This window comes from Merops nubicus, unplaced genomic scaffold (assembly GCF_000691845.1).
Source record: "Merops nubicus isolate BGI_N331 unplaced genomic scaffold, ASM69184v1 scaffold24020, whole genome shotgun sequence".
NCBI classification, from domain to species: Eukaryota; Metazoa; Chordata; class Aves; order Coraciiformes; family Meropidae; genus Merops; species Merops nubicus.
In genome coordinates, this window is record NW_008585221.1 from 1 (window position 1) to 19,248 (window position 19,248).

The following is a 19,248-nucleotide window of genomic DNA, read 5'->3' on the forward strand; positions in this document are numbered from 1 at the left end:
TGGCCTCTCTTCCCTCCAGCGTGTCAGATGCTCCTTTTCACTGCTGGCTTTTCTTTGCAAATAGAAATACGCAAGAATTGGGTAACATTTTTATTTTGGTATGTGGATCTTTTGGTTCTGGCTCCATGCAGCATATAGTTTATGTGAGACTTATCCATACCTCAGTTTGACAGAAAAGAACTTATAACATTGTTACCGTGCATTATATTATGAATGTGTCATTTGTTTGTAACATCCAAACAACTCTGTATCCCCTTGAAATACTTTCTGTTTTTCACTTTCAAACATGCTAGCTGCCTGTCATGCCCTACTGCTATACATGGCAGCATTAACCGGAAGAGTTACTATTGCTAATTTACAGCACTAGGGAGGAATAGGTATTGTCACAGCTTGCTCTTTCTGGCTTATTTTACTAGTGAATAACCATCCAGAACTGACATTGGGGTTTTTTTGCTGCTGATGGCTAGAAGTAACTGTGTGTTCTTAGGCTGGAATGGACTAATTGGTAAATATTTGTTTGCCCAGCTGTGTTTCTGGTGGATGTTTCAGATTTTATGCCTCTGGTTTTTGCAGCGGGTGCATTGAGATCCTGATAGGCAGTGCCAAAGACAAGCAGGAAGCTCACTGTGGCTGTGCTTCTGCTCTACCTTTGCACAGAGCATCTGCTTTGCTTTAAAAGAGCATGTTGTTCCAGTTTCCAGGACAGTCACTCACTTGACATTTCAAGAGTGGAGCTCAGCGAGGGTGCTTGCGTGCGGTTTATTAATTCATCAGGAGCTCTGACGCTGCCATTTAGACACACCACACAGCACATTGCTGGAGTCAGACATCAAGCTCTTCCAAAAATACTTCTGGGACAGGACCTCTTCTTTACCAGGTAGCTACCTCTCTGGCTCAGGACATTGTCACCAGTTTTCTTCAGTAATTTCCAGCTATACACTCTTCAGGCTGGATTTATTTTTATTTTGAGTAGCCTTTTTAGTTTAAGCTGCCCATAGTGGCCAGTGTAACTGCAGGATTACTGTCATGGTCTTCTGCTTTGTGTAAGTGTAGCACACTCTATGTGTGAAGCTCGAGGATAAGAGATATTGAGAACTATACTCAAGCTTCCTTTGCCTCTCGGGTTGTTTTTGAATCATTGTGGACTCTACAGTGAGTATCTTTCCCTGAAATCTCTGTCTTTAATTGCATTGCCATTGTATTCACATTGGTACTTTGAAATATTTAATTTAGTTCTGTTCTTTTGTCTAGTAGTGCAATGCCTGGGAGCTTTTATCAAGAGCCAAAGCCAGCCTATTATTTACAGAAGAAATACAGAGTACAGGCTTTTGCTATAGATTTTAGTTACAGTGTAGTGGGTCTTATTTTACTGTAAGGTGTCTAGAGCACTGCTGTGATATTCTTCAGGACATCTCTCAATTTCAGTAAAGTAAAGGGAATACCTGAAAGCACAAGTTCTTTAATAGCAATACAGGTGCTCACTTGTGTTTTTAGGTGGAGACTCATGACTATGTAAAACTAGTGAACTAAAAACACAATGAAAATAGGCTTTTCTCTTTTTCTTGTCTTAAAATTCAATTTTTCTTTCCCATGCTTAACTTCAGGTTTCCTTATTTGTGTGCTGATTTTCCTTGACTTGTCTTTATTGCATTCTGCAAGGGTTTTTTAACTTGGAACATTATCCACAAAAACTTAAGGTGTGATATATTGTATAGTCCTTATATATAATCTCACATCATAACAGTGCCAAGATTCTGATTTGTTCCGATACAAAGAAATTACTGTGTGTTTGTAGCTTGCAGAATACCTCCAATTTGTGTGTGGCTTTTCTGTGGAAACAACAGCAAACCCAACAGCAAAACCAAGACTGTCAGGAAGGATGCATTGCTATTAATATCATTGGCTTTTTCTTGCACTCATCAAATCCCTGTTCTTCTTTTAGTCTTTGAAATGGAAAAAGCAAGTGTGGTTTGTTAGATGTTTGCATGCCTCTCAGAGACGAAGGCTCTTAAAAGGCTGCAAAATCCTACACTTTGTATTTTCAGGAAAAAGCCTACTACCCTGCACTTGTGGGTTTCTCTTTTGCTCATCCCTCTAATTGCAACAGTCTAGATCCTCTGCTGTGGAGACCCTGTTCCCCCCTTCCCAGCACTGGTGTTGTGCAACTTTTAATAAAGCAGAAATAAGCCAGAATAACTGGGAAGATCATATGTCTTAGTTAATTTTCTATACACCAATGCCATCCTGAAATGTTTGGTGGGGGATGATCAAGTTGACATGTTTAGACTATATATTATGTCCAAAAGGTAAGGTAAAACTAATTTTCTTTCTGTTGCAAACAAGGACTTGAAGCCCTTCGTTGGATCCAAAGCATAAGGCTGGCATTAGAGATTTCATGGTATGTGGTCTTTTTGAAATAGTGGTAGAATATATTGCTGTACTGGAGTATTCAGCTCATCTACAGTGGACTAAGGCTGTACATCTAGTTTATTGTATCTTGAGACTGCATAAATTACCAGATTGCTGTTTTATGCTTGCATCAGAAAGAAACAGGTTAAAGAGAAGGAGCTTGTCTTGGTTATGGTGGTGTGCAGCACTGGATTTGTGTGTGTGAAATGGATGACTTAGGGAGCAGCAACAACTATGTTTGCATTTATTCATGCAAGAAGATTCCAATCTTTCTCAATTATGTTCTTCAGTCCCTGGTCTGTGTGTTCTTCTAGTCCCTTGACTATTCCTTATGAGTCTAAAAGAAAAATGGAAAAGATAAAATAAATGAGCTGTTGGTAACTGTATGGTTAGCCATATGGAAGCCATGCCTTCACTGGAAACTTTTGGGGTCTCTATTCTTCAAAAAACTGTAAACTCACAGGTTTTGTGACTGTGCTAGGCAGTCCAGAGGAGAGATTTCTGAAGATGATGAGGAAGAGTGTACAGCCTCCTTGGAAGAGAAATCGCTGTGGTGATAGCAGCACCCATCAGTGAGGCTGCATGGTTCACTGTGCACCTCCAGCAGAACCCTGAGAAGTGTGTGTGGAGGTGATCTCCTTGCCTGTCTCAGCTGCTGGAGACAGCGCAGCCAGTGCAGGGGAGAGTTCTTCTGCAGGAGTAAAAGAAACCCAGGGAATAATGAACACCTGAAATGGTGTCAGGGTAATAAAGCAAAAGAAAGACCAAACCCAAACCAGGATAATCATCCAAAATTATGAAGATAATTTATAATCAGTTAAGTAATTTTATTCCCTGGTGGTGCCTGATAGCTTCCCAAGGAGAAGTTGATTTACTTGTGCCTGGTAGGTGTGGGAACAGGAAGGTGTCCCACACACCAACAAGTGAGCAGGGAAAAATGCAGCTAGCCCCACGGAGGCAGGGGATATCGTTAGCCTGACAGCTGTGTGGCTTTCAAATCAGCTAGGCTGCAGTACTCAGCCTAACATTCTCTGTATTACTTGCGTTACTATGCCTTCTGTGGTTGCTGCTCTAGTAGATGGCAAATACACAGGCAACCTAACCAGAGGGAAGGACTGGATGCAAAGAGAGCTGTAGATGAAACTGTGAAAAAGGACACATTCTCCACTCCCTTTGCTTATAATCTTTGAGGGTAATTGCTAAAATAAGGGATTGTGTCTTAGCCCCTACTTCCTCCTAAGCAGTGGAGTCAGTGTATGTAACTTGGAGGGGTCAGCCCAGCCAGGGGCCAGGGATGTGGGGAGGGAGAGGCTCCTACCTTACAGGCAGAGATTACTGTGTAATCAGTGTTTATTCCTGGTTTAGGTGCTTTGTATTGCTTGTCCATCAGAACTGCTTGCTTTACATGGATGCCTTGAAGTTTAGGTAGACTTCTGAACAGAGTCTTTGTGCAAAGTTGCTGTGCTGTTTTCCTCATAAAAAAAGGAGGTTATAAGCAATGAAGTACAAATGTTAAATCTGATCTTTTGGATATTTTGTACATGGTAAGCAGGAGGGAGTTTCATTCTGTAGTTGAAATGGTTTGATTGTTTTCCCTCTGGAGGAATGACTATCAGTTTCCCCTGGAGAGTAACCAATAAATTATTCCGTAGAATCTATCAGTCATTTTAGTATTGCTTATAACTTGGATACTACTCTTTGATATTATTTTTGAGTTTTCAGATAAACAACATGGACATTGAATACAATTACTGTAATTTTTATTTTTTTTTAATAGAACAATAATTCAAATCAAGTTGAGACAGTGGAAGGTCCATAAATATCCTGCAATATAACAAGCTTTGTAGAAGGTACAGTTTTATATTCCATAATGCTGCAGTCTTTGAATGCTTGGGAAAGCTGGCACAGATTCATACACCATTTATTTATTCAGGACAATCATATTTCATGTGACTTTAGAGACCTCTAAGTAGACAATAGTGGAATACACAAGTCATACAGTGTGAGAGCTGTGTAAATCACGATACTCCCTACAGAGCATTGGTTTTCCAACACCAGACTGAAGTTGTTCACAAGATACTATGGCATTTATAGTGACTGGAAAAGACTTAACTGATTTTATTGTACGAGACAGAAAAATGTCAGAAGGTTCCAGGAGAGGGCAGTGTTCAACTGAATTAATACTCCAGCCTGCAAATTCCAGTAAAGCCACATAACTCAAGTTAATAAAGATGGGAGCAGTGTAACGTTTTGTATTTATAGTTTTGGGATCCAGCCCAGGCTTCTTAATGTGGCAAAATTCCCATGTGTTTCAATTAGACATTCAATATTTTGGTGGGTGGTTTACCTGTGGACAGTTGTAGGACTGTGCTTGCAGATAAGAGCTCTTTCTTTACCAAAGTACATCTTGGTGTACCTTGGAGGAAGCAACTCTTCAAGCTGAAAATAAAATAAAAAAAGATTATTTTCAGCATCAGAAGTATGATACTTTGGGCATTTATCTGTGCATGTTAGGAATTAACTACAAATTTTTCATCAGTTGGCCATTTGCTTATGTGGCTGGTGCTGTGTATTTGGATGAAGCATCAAGCTGAAAACTGTGACCTCTGAGGGAGGCTTGGTCTTGCTCAGTGGCTGTGCTGGAGGCAGCTTTACTGAGGGCAGCAGAAATGTGAGCAGCGACGGGTGCTCCTGCCGACAGGACTGAGGGAAAGGGGTGGAACTGCAGTTACAGGTGGTATCAGCTAGTAACTTTAAGTGAATAGATATAATGGGGACACAGTCATAGTGTAGCACAGGTTTAAACATGTTGGCTGCTATTGTTAGTGGTTGGAAAGGAGTTTTATACCCAACTTCTCCGACAGTGTTCAGGCAACAGATGCTTTGCCATTAGAAGGCAATTTTGCAGAGAAATGATAAGCAGTTCTTAGCAGTTGCAAACTATGCATGTGTTATTGTAAGGGCAGGCTGCAATTTACTGTACAGGGCTCGTGAATTACTTTGGGGACACAGTGTGCGAAGGCATTGACTCTGAATATTTATCTGAGTGCATGACCTTTCTGCCGTACCTCTGGCGTAGAAGGTGAATGGCCTGGATTCGTGGCACTTTATGTGGCGGTAGCTTGGGCAGTATAGCTTCTAGGTGATCATTATTTTGATATTGTTCACTAAAAGCAGTTTTAATTCAGACTGACCTGGCACAAGCAGATAACAAACATCAGTGGATATTGATTGCCCAGAGAGAAATGCCAGTTCAGGATGTCTAGTCTCATGTCAAATTCTGTCTGTAAAGCTTGTCCTCTCTTTAGGCCAAAGGTATTTGGTATAGATATTGGCATGGGTGCACCTACCTGTTTGTGTTTTCAGTGGAACCTATATGCATTTTTGCTTTTATGCATCAGAGTTATTTTCTATTTTTTTTTTCTTAAAACAAAACAAAGAACTACTTCCAGTTCAGTAGCAAGAAAAGTATGCCATGTTTTGGTAGCATCCAGGACCTAGGCAAACGAACTGTAGTAATCATGCTTGCGCGGTGTACACTCTGTTCTATCTACTAGTAGACATAAAGAGCCTGCAATGTTGTACACCAGTGGGCATCAAAGTTGTTTAATCTTCTTGTATTTTGTTGTTGTCATTGGTGAAATGCTGGGGTCTGAACCCCGAGCCCCCGAATTAAGGTTGACATATGGGTGATTCCCACAGCCCTTCATACAGAGGAGGTGAGTTTGCCTTATAGCTTCCCCCCAGGGTGCGGCCGGCCCTGCAGGGAGAGCCATAAGGGAAATGAGCCCCAGGGGTCCCACGTTGAGTTGACAAAGGTCAGGTGTCTGCTGGGGGATAAAAGCTGGGACCACTTGCAGGAAGGGAGGAGCGTCTGTTTCAGGAAAGACCTCCTGACTCTCCCTGGAGCTGGGTCCATTTAGACCTTTGCGAAGATGGGCCGATCGGGTGAGAGTCGCCATGTGGGTGCCTTTATCGTATATGTTCAGCTTTCTGGCTTGGCTGTTTCCCATGCCTACTGTGGGCAACCTCGGGTCTCTGTTCATACCACCTGTTGTGGGCTGAGTTATGTCTTTTGTGGGATCATTGGGGGTGGCGTCAATTATATACGAGCTGGTTGACTTGTTTGTACCCCTGGCAGTCATTCATGACACGATGTTTTTGCTTACAATACAGTCTGTGTATTGGTTTCTCTTCCTGCTGGTTGGGTTGTTCCTGTTAGGCCTGGTCATTGGCAGAACAATTAGTTACCATATATCTATAAAGGAGACTTTTTTTTTTTTTTTTGGCTTGCTTTGCCAATCATCCCAAATCCAGAGGCTGAAAAATAAATTATTGTTACTAGTAGCCTATGTTACACTCTCTGTTTGCCAGAATTCGGGAGACCAAAAGAATTTTTTTTGAGATTGAGTTAAAATTGTTGCTGGTAGAAGCAGAAATTCTATGAGTGACTGAGAGAGTACTTTTTGCTACATTCTCAATTGCAATCAGTGAATTTCTTTATAAAGTGCTCAGGACAGTAATTTGATGCATTCAAGTTGTGAAAGGATCCCCCTCAGATTTTAAAACTGCTGCTATTCCAAGAAGTAATAATGGCTAACTTCTGAGTGCCCCTGAAGTCAAGATCGACAGACCTTTTAAACACAATGCTATCAGAAACCCTGAGCTATTATTGAGTAGAGGTTGCTATAGCAGTATGTTGCTTCTTGTGAAATGCAATCGTATGAAAGCAGTGGGTCACTGTAAGGTAATGCTACTAGCTTAGCAGTCAATCTCCCATAGCAACTTAATTAAATTCAAATACATGGAGTGATACATTATCCAGTGAGGATACAGAACAAAGGGCAAAATAGATGGTATTTTGGCTAATTCAGTAGTTGTGCTTTTTTTTTGTTTTCTGACCTTGAAATTCCATGCCTATGAGTTGACTGAATACTGTTATCTGAAGGATAAGCCACCTGCTTCTACAGAATATTAGGTGTAGAGCAACAGCTTTTAATTTCTGAGAGCTGTGAAACTGAATAATAATGCCAATTGCATGGTAATACTGTAAAAAGTATCTTCCTACTTCAGCTTTTAAATTAAGTTTCTACAGTTACAGAAGAAATAGCCTGATCCTTTCAGCTGAAAGGTGATGCTTGAGATGCTTTGATGGCACCAGTGATTTTGTGCTCTGATTGCACTCTGGTAGCATGTAAGGGGAGATATATGTGTGACGGCTGCAGAAGTTTAATTAAAGAAGGTGGATTAATTAAAAAAAAACAAAACAGTGGAGATACTGATCAGCATGGGCCCAGTCCTGACTGCTGCCACTGCCTGAGGGCACTGCTGAGGTCAGGGACAACAGGTGCACTGATTGTGGTGGGCCCACAATTGCCTCCCAGGACTTCATCTCCCTGAGACCTCTGGGTTAGGTAGGGTTGTTGTTGCTGGAGATCATGGGATTTAGATAATAGGCAGCTGTCTTTGAATTGGTTTTCAAAAATATTTTGATAAGGTCAAAAATATTTTTTGACCTTATCAAATAATAATATATATCAATATATCAATAATATTCAAAATATCAATAATATTCAAAAATATTATTTTGATAAGAAGAAAGGTCAGATGTCCCAAACCCCCACGCTTGTCAAGGCAGTCCCCTAAACCACCCTGTACTAGCTGGGTACTGGAGGTATACTTCTGGAGCTGGAGAATGGAGAGGGATTTTTGTATCTGAGAAGAGATGTGAACCTTGAGTTGAAAGATTCAATGTAACTTGAAACATATTTACCAACATCATTCTGGCTATATAATTATTATTATTATTTAAAATACAATTACTTCAATAATAATGTTCCTGAGAGCATGAGTGATGCTGGTGTTCATTTGCATTCCTGTAACCTGGTGACTCCGCTGTTTCACTGTAGTCCTCGAGGCTGCATTTGGGCAAAATCTGCAAAGTGTGGTCCTCAGTTTGCATGGTATTTGTCCTTGCCCATAGCCCTTGGGGAGAGACCATTGAGAAGGAAGAGTGACAGAAATTAAGTTATTTTTTACTTTTTGGGGTGAAAATGTGAGGTCGGATTTCAGAAAACAGATGAAACGCCTGCAGAAGAAATGCACAGCCCAGCTGCTCTGCAGAGTTAGTGTGAGGCATGGTGCTAGAACTGTTGGTTTTCTGAGTATGTGGGGGTTAATCAGCAGCTGGCCGAGAAGTTGCCATTCTTGCCTAGCCTGAGCACAACTGTGACAATAACACAGCACTTATTGTGCATCCAGCTTGCACGCTGCCCACAGGAACGCCACTGTGGAGAGATGCATGGGCTGCCCGTGTCCATTGTTCTGGCTCGCCTGCCTGTTTGCCTGCTCCTTGTGTCCCCCCTCCTACTTGAAAATGGGAGAGACCAGCAGCAGAGACCAAAGCAGATCTAAACTGAAATTGGCTTGTTATTAAGGGCAGGAAACTTTGCATTTACAGGTCCTGTGTGCTTGGCGTCTGACGAATTGTCCTGGGATGATGGGAAGGTACAGATTTCTCCTTATACAAATAGCTAAGCTTCATTTAGGCTGAGAAGCAGCAACCTCTGCTTGGCTCACTGGGCATGTCCCAGAGCTAACAAATAAATAAGGTGACTAATGCCAGCCAGGCAATGTTTCCTGCTCATTCCTATCCTGTGGGAATAGTTAATGCATGTAGATGATTATTATTTAAGGAACCTGTTCTGTGGTTGTGGGCATGAATGTTAGGTTGGGGAAGCAAGCTCTGCTTTTGGACCAGAGCTTTTTTGGTGAACTTTAGTGCCTTTATGGAGCCTGCAGCTCAGCTGCCAGTCTTGAGGGTGCACAACCTGTCTCACAGAAGCTTTGTCCTTGAGATGGCATGATTCATTACATCTGAGGAAACAGTCTCTGAGAGACACCTTGTGGGTAACTGGGAGTCCTTAACTGGACTTCCCTGGGAAAAATGCTTTGTGTAAAAAATACGGCAGTTGCCATTGTCTTCTGCATGGAGATATCTAAAAGCTTTTTGGGAGGACCAATATTTGTGAGAAGTCCCATAATGGTTAGTCACTTGTATTTGATATCTAGTGTTATATTCTTTTTATTTGTATGTATCTGTTTGCAAAACCCAAAAGTCTTTGTCTCAGTGTTTATCACCTTTTAAAACAGGAGCTTGTTTATTACTTTAACCAGATATGAAGCTAAAATAATGATTTAGGTTGCAAAAAGCAAAATCTGGTAAAATCTGGCAAATCTAGTAATAGTGATATCTTGTAAATAGCCAATGGCTATAAACTTTTTAAAATAGAATTTGAATTCAGTGAAATGTTGTTGGACTGCAACTTCTGTTAGATGTTACCCTAAACTGTGTCAGTAGGTCATTTTTATAAAAGCAATGGCCTCTTCAGTTTGTTTTTTAATTGCAGATTGGCTGTTTGGGATCTACATGTTGCTACTGTACTCTATTGTCTCAGAATTGTATCTGTGCAGTATGCATACATTTTGGAGTCTCTGTTGAAAATGTTGAGGCAGAGTGTTGTAGCTCTCAAGTCTTGCTGAGGGAAAAGGTTCTGGTACTGCATTGACTATCTCTTGTTTTGATCTAGCAGAAGAGCCACAGTTGACTCCTATAAAGAATGAACTGACCTGTGATATTTCTACAAGTGTGAACAGTTCAGGCATTAGAGAAGGAGGTATCTTAGAAATAAACTGCCCTTTTCTCCAAAATGCACTATTGGCTAGTCACGGCACAGTTAAGCTTTGTAAGAGAAGAGCAGGCTTAAAACTGGTGTTCACGTGGAAAGCAAGATGTCCTTTGGTCTCTTCTTTGATTATATTTAGAATTTGAGTCCATAGGGTTCATGTGCATATACTAGCATGTGGGAGTGGCATGCCCTAGGTGTTGCTTTTATTAAAATGGCTGAAATGAAGTGACTGCTACTTGATAGTGTTTGAAGTGAATTCTGAAAGCCTATAGCACATCTTCAAATGAAACACAAACACAACTTATTTGTCTTCAAAGGCATAGCTGGAGTTTACTGTTTCTAGCCTTTCCAAGATTCTGTGGTTCCTTCTAAAGAAAATGAAGATTGTGTCCTGTTGGACATAGGTAAGAAATAATTAATCATTTTGACTTCCCAGAAGTTACTGATATACGTTGTGATGCCAAATACATGCAAGGCAATTTCTTTAGAAGAGGTGAAGCCTAGCATGGTGAAAGATTGGTTGCATCTCTTATATCTCTGTCAGAGAGGGAACCACTTTCAAAGCCTATCCTGTAGAGACAGGTGGTGTTCCCAACAATATCATGTTAACCTAGGATCAGCATATATGTCCAAAGATGAAATGAAGTGTGTAGAAGTGGTTAGGTGGCACAGTGGTAAATGGGTTGTGGGGCTTGTAGGAGGATAGAGACAGCACATTTAGAGACTGAAACTCCAATGGAAAGGTAAATATTTTCAAGTCTGGGGAAAGCTCCAAGAACAGTGTGCAAATGGTCTCATGCAAAGCACAGCAAGGCATAACAAGACAATGAGTAACTAAGCTCTGCCAGTGGGAGCTGCTGTGCCAGGCAGAGGGTCCCAGGCTAGCATCACTTGTCTGTGGTCCAGTGCTGAGCTCAGAAAGAGCAGCCCAGATGGTGGCTTTCAGATAGCTCATATGCAAACTTCAGTGGCTGCAAAATGAAAAGTTGTTCTGTGTGTGTGGAAGGGGAGGGGATATACACGTGTGAATGGGGATAGTGTATGTTAGAAGTAAAGGAGCTGACGAAAACTCAGACACAGTTGTAAGATGAGAAGCTGGCAGATAATTTTAGCATTCTCTCATTAAAATAATCATATAGTTATCTACTTTTGAAGTCCTTGTTATGCCAAATGGCTGTACTTCATCCATTTAATCATGTTTGTCTATGTGTTTGTCTTGTTTTCCCATCCAAGGAATACAGGAGCTGCACAAGGGAATTGGGAGTAATAGCATTCACAGTATTTGCATTCACAGTTGCCCTGGCTTTAGTGCTTCTGAGCATAGGACAGCATTGCAGTCCTTGCCTTGCTCGGAAATGCAGTGTAAGTACATGAGATATTAGTGCCCATATGATCAAATGTGTTTTGTCAGGCATGACCCAAGTATTGGACTGTATCTCAGCGCAGGGGGGTGTGGAGCCATTGGGGAATGATTATGGTTTGCTAATCTGAAGCCACATCTACTTCAGTTCCTGCTCCAGTTATACCATGTGGAGGGAACGTAAAGTAGCTTAAAAGCTGACAAAGTGGAAGTTCTCTGAAATTATAGCTGGTACTTCTTCTTCTGACCCCTGGAGTGCCTTTTCCTTCTAAGGCATCTTTTGCACAGTGCTGCTAGTGACAGCTGGAACAGGAGCCAGACCCCCTGGCTTGAGACCAACTCAGTCTCTTTCCTGATGCTTGGATGGGCAGCTGCAGAACATCCCGAGTCCTCTGCAGGGAACAAGCCAAATGACTATGGCTGTGGTTCCTACTGTTAGAAGTGACAGAATGTAGATTCTTACTGGTGCTTTTGGGTTAAAAAAAAATTAATAAATTTGCATACAACTTGGAATAAAATATAGGTGCTTAAAATTCTGTTTTAAAATATTTTCTTAGGCATCTTATAAAGTAAAATTATAAATGTGGGTATAAATATGTAGATATACATATATCTGTATGTATAGATGCTGATATATTTATATATGTTTTGTCATGAGCACAGGTTCAGCCTATATTAAACTAAGAAATATTTCCTGTTGTACCTCCTGCCTGAAAAAGAACCAACCCTCTGTCTGTTTCCTAAATTCTAATTGCCTGGTAGTACATTTAAGAAATGGACTTGTCCGTGGAGAAGACTCAATGAAATTGGTTTTGCTTGTTTTAGAAGTTGCCCTAACTGAGAATTTGGTTGCCCTTTGTAAGGACTGGAACATGGACTTGCTGCTGGCTGCGCCATGGGCAATTCTTGCCCTTCTCCCCGTTGTGTACTCAAGTTGGCTGAAACACTCATAGACATTGGATAGGATTTTGCCATTGAACTCAGGAGAGCCTGGAAGGCTTCCAGTCAGCACTGTGTGTGAGATCTGATGGGGCTGAAGTGCAGACTGGGGAGTGAATGGGCTACCAGGTTTGCAATAAAAGGTGGAAGAGGGTAGGTATGAAAGAGGGTGAATGTAGAGTTTGGTCACAATCAGAAATTTGTAAGTTGACTTAAGCTGTTTTATTGGTTTATCTTAATGTAAAAATCAGTATATATTCTAACATGACTCATGTAAATAACCATGTTGCTAAATGTCACAGTTTTATTATGCTGGATTGTTGTAAACTACTTTTTAAAAAAATTGTTTGTTTGGCAGTGTTGTTAAATGGTGATGCTTTTGGCAGGAAAAGCACACAGTGGGGAATAAGGAGGGAGATGGAAATGGTTGGCAATGGGAGAAAGGAAGAGGGAAAACGGTTGAGGAGGGCTGAGTGAAGAAGAATGAATAGAAACAAGCAAACTCTGGAATCTCACTAGGAAGTTGGATGCATAAATCAAAGAGACTTCTAAGAGCCAGAATGTGAGTGCTCTTTGAATGGGTACAGATTCCCTCACTTCTGCTTCACACTTCTTTTTCCACATGGTCCTTGCTTTTAGAAATGCCTACCAAAAATCAGTCTCATCATGGAATGGTTTGGGTTAGAAGGGGCCTTTAAAGAAGCAGTGGCTTCTGAAAGGGCTCTGCTGTTCCTACTCTCTGTTTTCTTCCCCAGCCTGCCTTTTCAAGCATATTGACTGCTCTGGCTCTTTCCCAACATCCTACAAAGTCTTGGGAGCATCTTTGCATGGATGCTCACAACAGTCAGTAGGATGCTAAAGGGTACCATCTCTTCTTACTCCCTGACTTCTTCATCCTTGGGTTGGGACTTGACTGCCTCAGGAATCATTTGAGTCAACGTAGTTCACTTTTGAGAACTGAGTTCAGTTCCTGCACAAGAGGTTTCTCATCCTCCAGAACTGGTGGAGAGCCCTTGGAGTCCCATCCCTGTGAGTGTCAGGGTGGGGATGAGCCAATAAGATGCTGTATGAACTACAGATGATGGGGTTTGACTTTGCCATATTCAAGAACTGAAGGAATAGGAATAAGCTGTGGGACACAACAGGATGTTAGACCAGGGCTGAACAGGTATGCAGGCTTCTGAGTTCAGTGCTAGCCATTCTGCCAACCTTCTTCCTCCTCTTCTCCCTGTCTCTCCTGGAAATTGTTAGAGAACTGTTTTGTGTTTAGAAGAGGAAAAAAATAAACACTTTTTTTTTTTAATTGAAAGAAAACACACTGGAAGGATTGAGAGGCAAAAGCAACATCCAGCTGGGGAAAGTGAATGAAAGAAACAACACGGAAAGCAACAACAACAACAAAAAATATTTTTCCTGTCAATATTAAGCCTATGTATTATTGCCAGGCATTGTCATCTTCAGAGTCATCAACACTATACAGTTTGGGAGAAAGTCTAGGAGGTGACAGCTGAATGCTGTTACTGTTAGGCATGTGACAGTGTTAGCTGGACATGTGTTTTTAAAAAATCTGTAATCTCTTCCTGTTTTTCGTAGCTGATTTGGAAAGAGGATGCTCACAAAGCAACTTATTAAAGATGCAGATATTTCTTTTTTTCCAATAAGAAAACTATAACCCTCATTTTTTCTTCTAAGGAAATATATCTCCCCTTCCCCCCCAAAACTTTAGGAAGGCAAGATGATGTTAATCCTTAAAAATATTTTCCCTGCTCTCCTAGTTACAGCCCTGACAACCTAATGGTGTCTGTCTAATCTATTCTGTTTGTTCTGCCAGTGCTGAAAAAGTTCTGCAAGCCACATTTTGCACTTTGAGACATAAAAATACTGATGCCAAATTTTTGGCAGTTTGCTGTATGTGACCAGGCAGCTGCAAAACATTTTTAGTAGAGTCTGCCCTTTGATTTTCAGGATTCCACAGAAATCCCAGTGTAACCACAAATCAGTTTAAGAAACAGAACATAATGATCTTTTTCTCTGTGTGAACTGTGGGGCTATATTGTAATCTGCAGAAAAATCTGTTTTCAGTGTTACTGTTTTTTTTTTGTTTGTTTGTTTTATAGTTAGATTTTCTTACTGAGGTTGGTAAGACTTAAAAAGGTAGTGGGTGTTTTTGTTTTTTTTTTTTTTTTTTTTTTAAAAGAAAAAGCATGGTCCTGCTGTCTGGATTCCCACCTTTCTGCAGTTTTTGTTATGTCTGTAAACTTAATATTTTTTTCTACTTATTGTGGTCACATCTTTTGCTCCTTTCTTACTATGTGTTTGCTTTTGGTTTTTTTGGTGAGCAGAATGTTTGCATTTGGAAGTGTTGCAAGTCAAGTGTGCCCGTTTTGACCTTGGAGCTACAGGAAATAATTTTATGTTTATTGATAGATAGACAACACTTAACATGTAACTTTCACTTCAGTTTGAGACAGTTACAAGAGTCCTGTGATTAAGGATATGCAGATCTTTTCTGTTGGTAATTTTTATGTTTTCCTAGTAGCTTTCAATCTTATTTTTCCCTTTCATGTGCTTTGAGAGATGTGGGGTGATCCAGCTGTAGCATCTCTAGTTCAGGAGCTGCAGACTTTTGGTTCATATTCTCTTCATGATGGATTTACAGTAGGACCTTAGACGTGTCATTTAACTTTTTCCTGTGTCTCAGTTTTTAATCTGAAACAAGGAAGACCATAGAGAGAGAGTGTGGTCAGAAAAAGGCACTGCAGTACTTGGCTGCTTGGAGGTGTCCAAATACTCAGGATTGGTTGTGCTAAAGAAGTTCTGGAAGGTCAGTTTGTGGTAAAGAAGGCTTTTTTAAAAACTCATTTTTAGTCGGAAAGTAGGACATCTGAAACTTGCAGAGAAAAGTAATAGCTGAAGAAAAGTGCAGAGTTAACTGCTGCATCTGATGACAGTGGCAATTGCACTCTGCTCTTTTTTTGCTGAAGGTTTCAGAGATCTTTACGTTGCTGCTTTTACTTTTGCAAAACTTTTGCATGGTTCTGTGCACTTTGCAGAAGAGAGTTTTAACTTGGGGTTGTTCTGTCAGAGTCCTGTCAGAAACAACCTGCAAATGACATTTAAACATGGCAGTAGTTTATTTTAGTAGATAAAACATATTCTCATTTGTTTGGAGTGTCTCTAAACAACTAAATATTGAAGACTGCAGAATAGTTGAGTGCTATAGAAGATGTGGGAAGCTGAATTGTGCTGGGATATGAGCCTGAACGGAGCTTAATTAAAAAGCTGTGAAGAAATCTGGAAGAAGCAGCGTTAGGCACTAAAACAAGCTTGTTCTTGTTTCTTGGAGTTTCCTCCACTCTTGATTTTCTGAGATGTTACTATAATTCAAGTTAACCTCAAAAAGAAGACAGAAAGAAAAATGAACAAGTTACAAGCATGTGCTGTCTGGCTTCCCAGCATTTGTCCTCCTCCTCTGCCCAAAATCCAAAACAAATTTGGTGAACAACATAATCCTTCAAAAAGAGGCTTTTCCCCCCTGATGTTTAAATAAGCTTTTTTGCCTGTCTTCTGCTCAGTTTCATTTCATGCTAACATAAATAAATAATCCGGGACATATCTAATGTCGTTACTCTTTAAGTGTGCAGTATAATCCAGAAATATATTGTGAAGAAAACGGTCACAGTCTTGAAAGTGCACACATGAACACATTTCTTAGCTTTCTTCCTTGAGAGGCAGCCCTTCCCACGAAGTCTTCCCTGAAACATGAAAAATTGGATTTTTAATGAGATGGGTCTTTGGTGAGCTTTTTGGTGGCACAGGCTTTCAGGGTAGGTGTAGTCTTAACAACAAATTCACTGGCGAATGTTCAGTAGGCGTGAGGTCCAAGTCAAACTTGGGTTTCCTTTCATGTGAAGCTGTGTGTGTTCTCCATGTTACTGGGGTTCTCACAGACCTCCGAGGAGCTGAAACCAAGAAGAGATTTTTACTGACTCTATCCCTTGGTTCTCAGGCTTTTGCAAATAAACTCAAGGAAGCTTTTTCATCAGGGTATGGGACAAAAAGTGAAGAGCTTTCTGTCCACATTTGTACAGCATATCCCAGTGAGTCTTTTCATGTGAATAGATACTGGACACGGAGAACTTTTAGGCAAATTACCTCCTTATGTACTTTATTGGAGTAATTTAGTGGTTGTTTCAAGAGTCAGGGCATACTGACCGCTGTCACATGAAAGTAGTATTAATGAGTTTGTTATCCTAAACTGAGATGTTATCCTTAGCCACATCAGGTGAATGATATGGTAAAAAAAAAGGAAAAAATACAAATCTGCCTTCAGACATGAACCAGGCATCAGTAAGGTCTGACTTGGAGGAACACTGTGACATCCTGACAGCAGAACAATGAACTAGACAACATGGAGAGTCTGGGACAAAGCCCAAGATAATGCAGCATGTGTTCCCACTGTCTCTTTGGAGCTACATTGAACCAAGAATTGGGCAGAGGTTGTGATTTTGCCTCAGTTTTGTAAAAACTCTGAGGCCTTCTTCATCCCAATCTTGAGGGTGTTCTCCAAGGATTGTAATCTGTCTAGTATAGTTTATGGGAAGCTGTTTTTCATAAATTTTTAAAAGTACATTTCTCCTTTATTTTATCAAAGACAACAGATTTAAGTACCACCAAGTAGAAACAGTCGCTTTTCAAATAGGCAAGTGTTTATAGTAGCTCTTTATGGGATAATGCATCATTTATTGAATATCCTGACCATGATATATTTAGCATGAGAGTGTTACTATAGCTGTTTCAACTGTAGTCGTCATGCTGGTTTCAAAGAAAACTTTAAAAGAACAGCCTTAAAAATTAGTGTGAGAGTTTACATTGTAATTAGAAATATACTTGCAGGGAAACAGTAAGGATTTAGGTATAAAATTAGATGGCATGGTCTCCTCTTGGTCTGTATGGTTTGCTGCAGCTCTGTGATTCCTTGTGCCTTATCTGGCGTTTGTGAAAGGATATATCCATGTGGAAGTAAATGCAGTGGAACATAAAAACTGTTGGGACTGTCAGTCTGGCTTAAAGCAATCCAGAAAGCAGTGTGCACAAATTGACTCTGCTTCTCCTGGACCCTGACATGACTGTGGAGTGTTTCAGTGACCTTGGGGGTCTGTGTAGAGCAGCATTTTCAGAGATGGGTAGGGTGGCCTGCTCACTCTCAGCAGGATGTCTGTGAAGGCAGCAGCTGTTCTGTGTTCATTTCCAGGCTGCTGTCCAAGAAACTGCACAAAGAAGTCAATGAAAAACTGACCCAAATTTTTAGCACTGTATCATCATTTTGTATTTTTCATTAATATTTCTGGTATCTGTCTACACAGCATCTACAGGAGACACTTGTTACAGACAAGGGTCTCTAATGTGGGGAGTTTTCTTCATCAGCTGTTTGAATGGAGAAGTGGAGAATACCTGCATGAGGGGAGGTCTGAGCAGGAGGTTTGGGGGCTGGGAGGGTTTGGGCCATTAAATCTCATGTCAAAATGTGCCTAGCTTTGATACTCAAATTCACCTAGGACTCTGCTTTCTAGGGGAGCAAAATCTGCTGCTGTAAACTACTAATGGGAAGAAAAGGCTCCATGATGCTGAAATCTAGTGATCTTTCACCTTGTTGAAACGTGTGGCTTCGTTGGAATTGAAATGGTGGGAAGCAGATGTATTTGCAAGGGAAAGTGTGCTGTGCAACAGGTTCCCTGTTCCTCCTTCCCCTGCCCTGCTCCCCGATGGTGGGGTGGGATGGGGATCTTACTGCAGGGTGCTAGTGAAAGAGGTGGAATCCACCAAATACTGTCATATAACAGGCAGTAATGATGGGCAGTAACTGCCTGCTGGGACCTTTTGTCATCCACTGCTCTATTCCAAACCACTGTGTGTGGGGCCTTTACAGATCTTTGTTAACAAAACAATTAAATAAACAGGCTGGTTCCCTAAACTGAATGCATGAATCGCTCATCAGAAATTTAGCAATAAGGAAGATCATAAAAACAAGTTGGGGAGGTCATCTGCCAAGATCTTAAGGACCTGGGCTTAGTTCTGTTTTTCAGTTCATCAATGATTTGGGCAAGAGGGAGGGGTGGAATAGTGATTTGGCAAAGTTTTTCTGAGTATTCCAGTTCAAAACTTGTAATAAAGACCCAGGTCTTTGATAGAGAAGAGAGGTGGTAAAAATATTGTGCATGTGACGAGGTATCCTGTGGGACTTAGGAAGCTTGTTGCACAGCCATCACTTTATCATTGTGGGCAAGTGGAAGGAAAGGTGGAGTTGGAGGGTGCTTGGTCTGTGTATTCTGGTTGGTAGCATTTTGCTTTTGTTGTCTTTATTTCACATTTACAGAGTTTTCAATATGGTTGTTAAGTCTAATGTAGGGCAATGCAGATATTTTTAACCAGGTATGCTGGCTGATTCTTTCTGTGGGAAGATGTACTCTAGTTAGTAGAAACAATGGAATGAAGAAGGTAGGAAAGCCACATGTGCCTGTGGGTCACAGAAGGCTGGTGGAGAAGATCACGTAGCCCTTTCCACATGGAATTTCCTTGTTGGAGCCATCTCCACAGCTTTGGGAAATGATTGCAGGCTTTTCTGGTCCTGGTGTAGAAGCAGGGGAATCACACTGTCCAGAGCAAACCAGGTAGGCTGTTTTTGCCAGAGCTGTTCACACAGCTCTTATCTCACCTGTGTCCAACAGTGGCCTTCTCCACCCCTGTTGCTGGGATTGATAGCCCTGCTTTCCATCCCAAGTACATCCCTTCTCCATCTGGAAGAGGGGTCACAGATTGCTGGGCACCACGGGGCGGGGGAGGGGGGGAGTC

The 19,248-nt window shown here is 41.0% G+C and overlaps 1 protein-coding gene across 1 annotated transcript in view; it reads left to right on the top strand.

Annotated features, from left to right (window-relative positions):
• Window positions 1-694: 694 nt before the first annotated feature.
• ARHGEF28 (Rho guanine nucleotide exchange factor (GEF) 28) overlaps window positions 695-19,248 on the top strand; it is a gene marked incomplete at its 5' end in the record, with an annotated part of 80,173 nt that continues 61,619 nt past the window's right edge. The window contains 6 exon segments of the mRNA XM_008946959.1: window positions 695-812; window positions 814-861; window positions 863-877; window positions 4,187-4,259; window positions 8,870-8,916; window positions 10,441-10,501. Coding sequence (XP_008945207.1) covers window positions 695-812; window positions 814-861; window positions 863-877; window positions 4,187-4,259; window positions 8,870-8,916; window positions 10,441-10,501 — 362 coding nt within the window.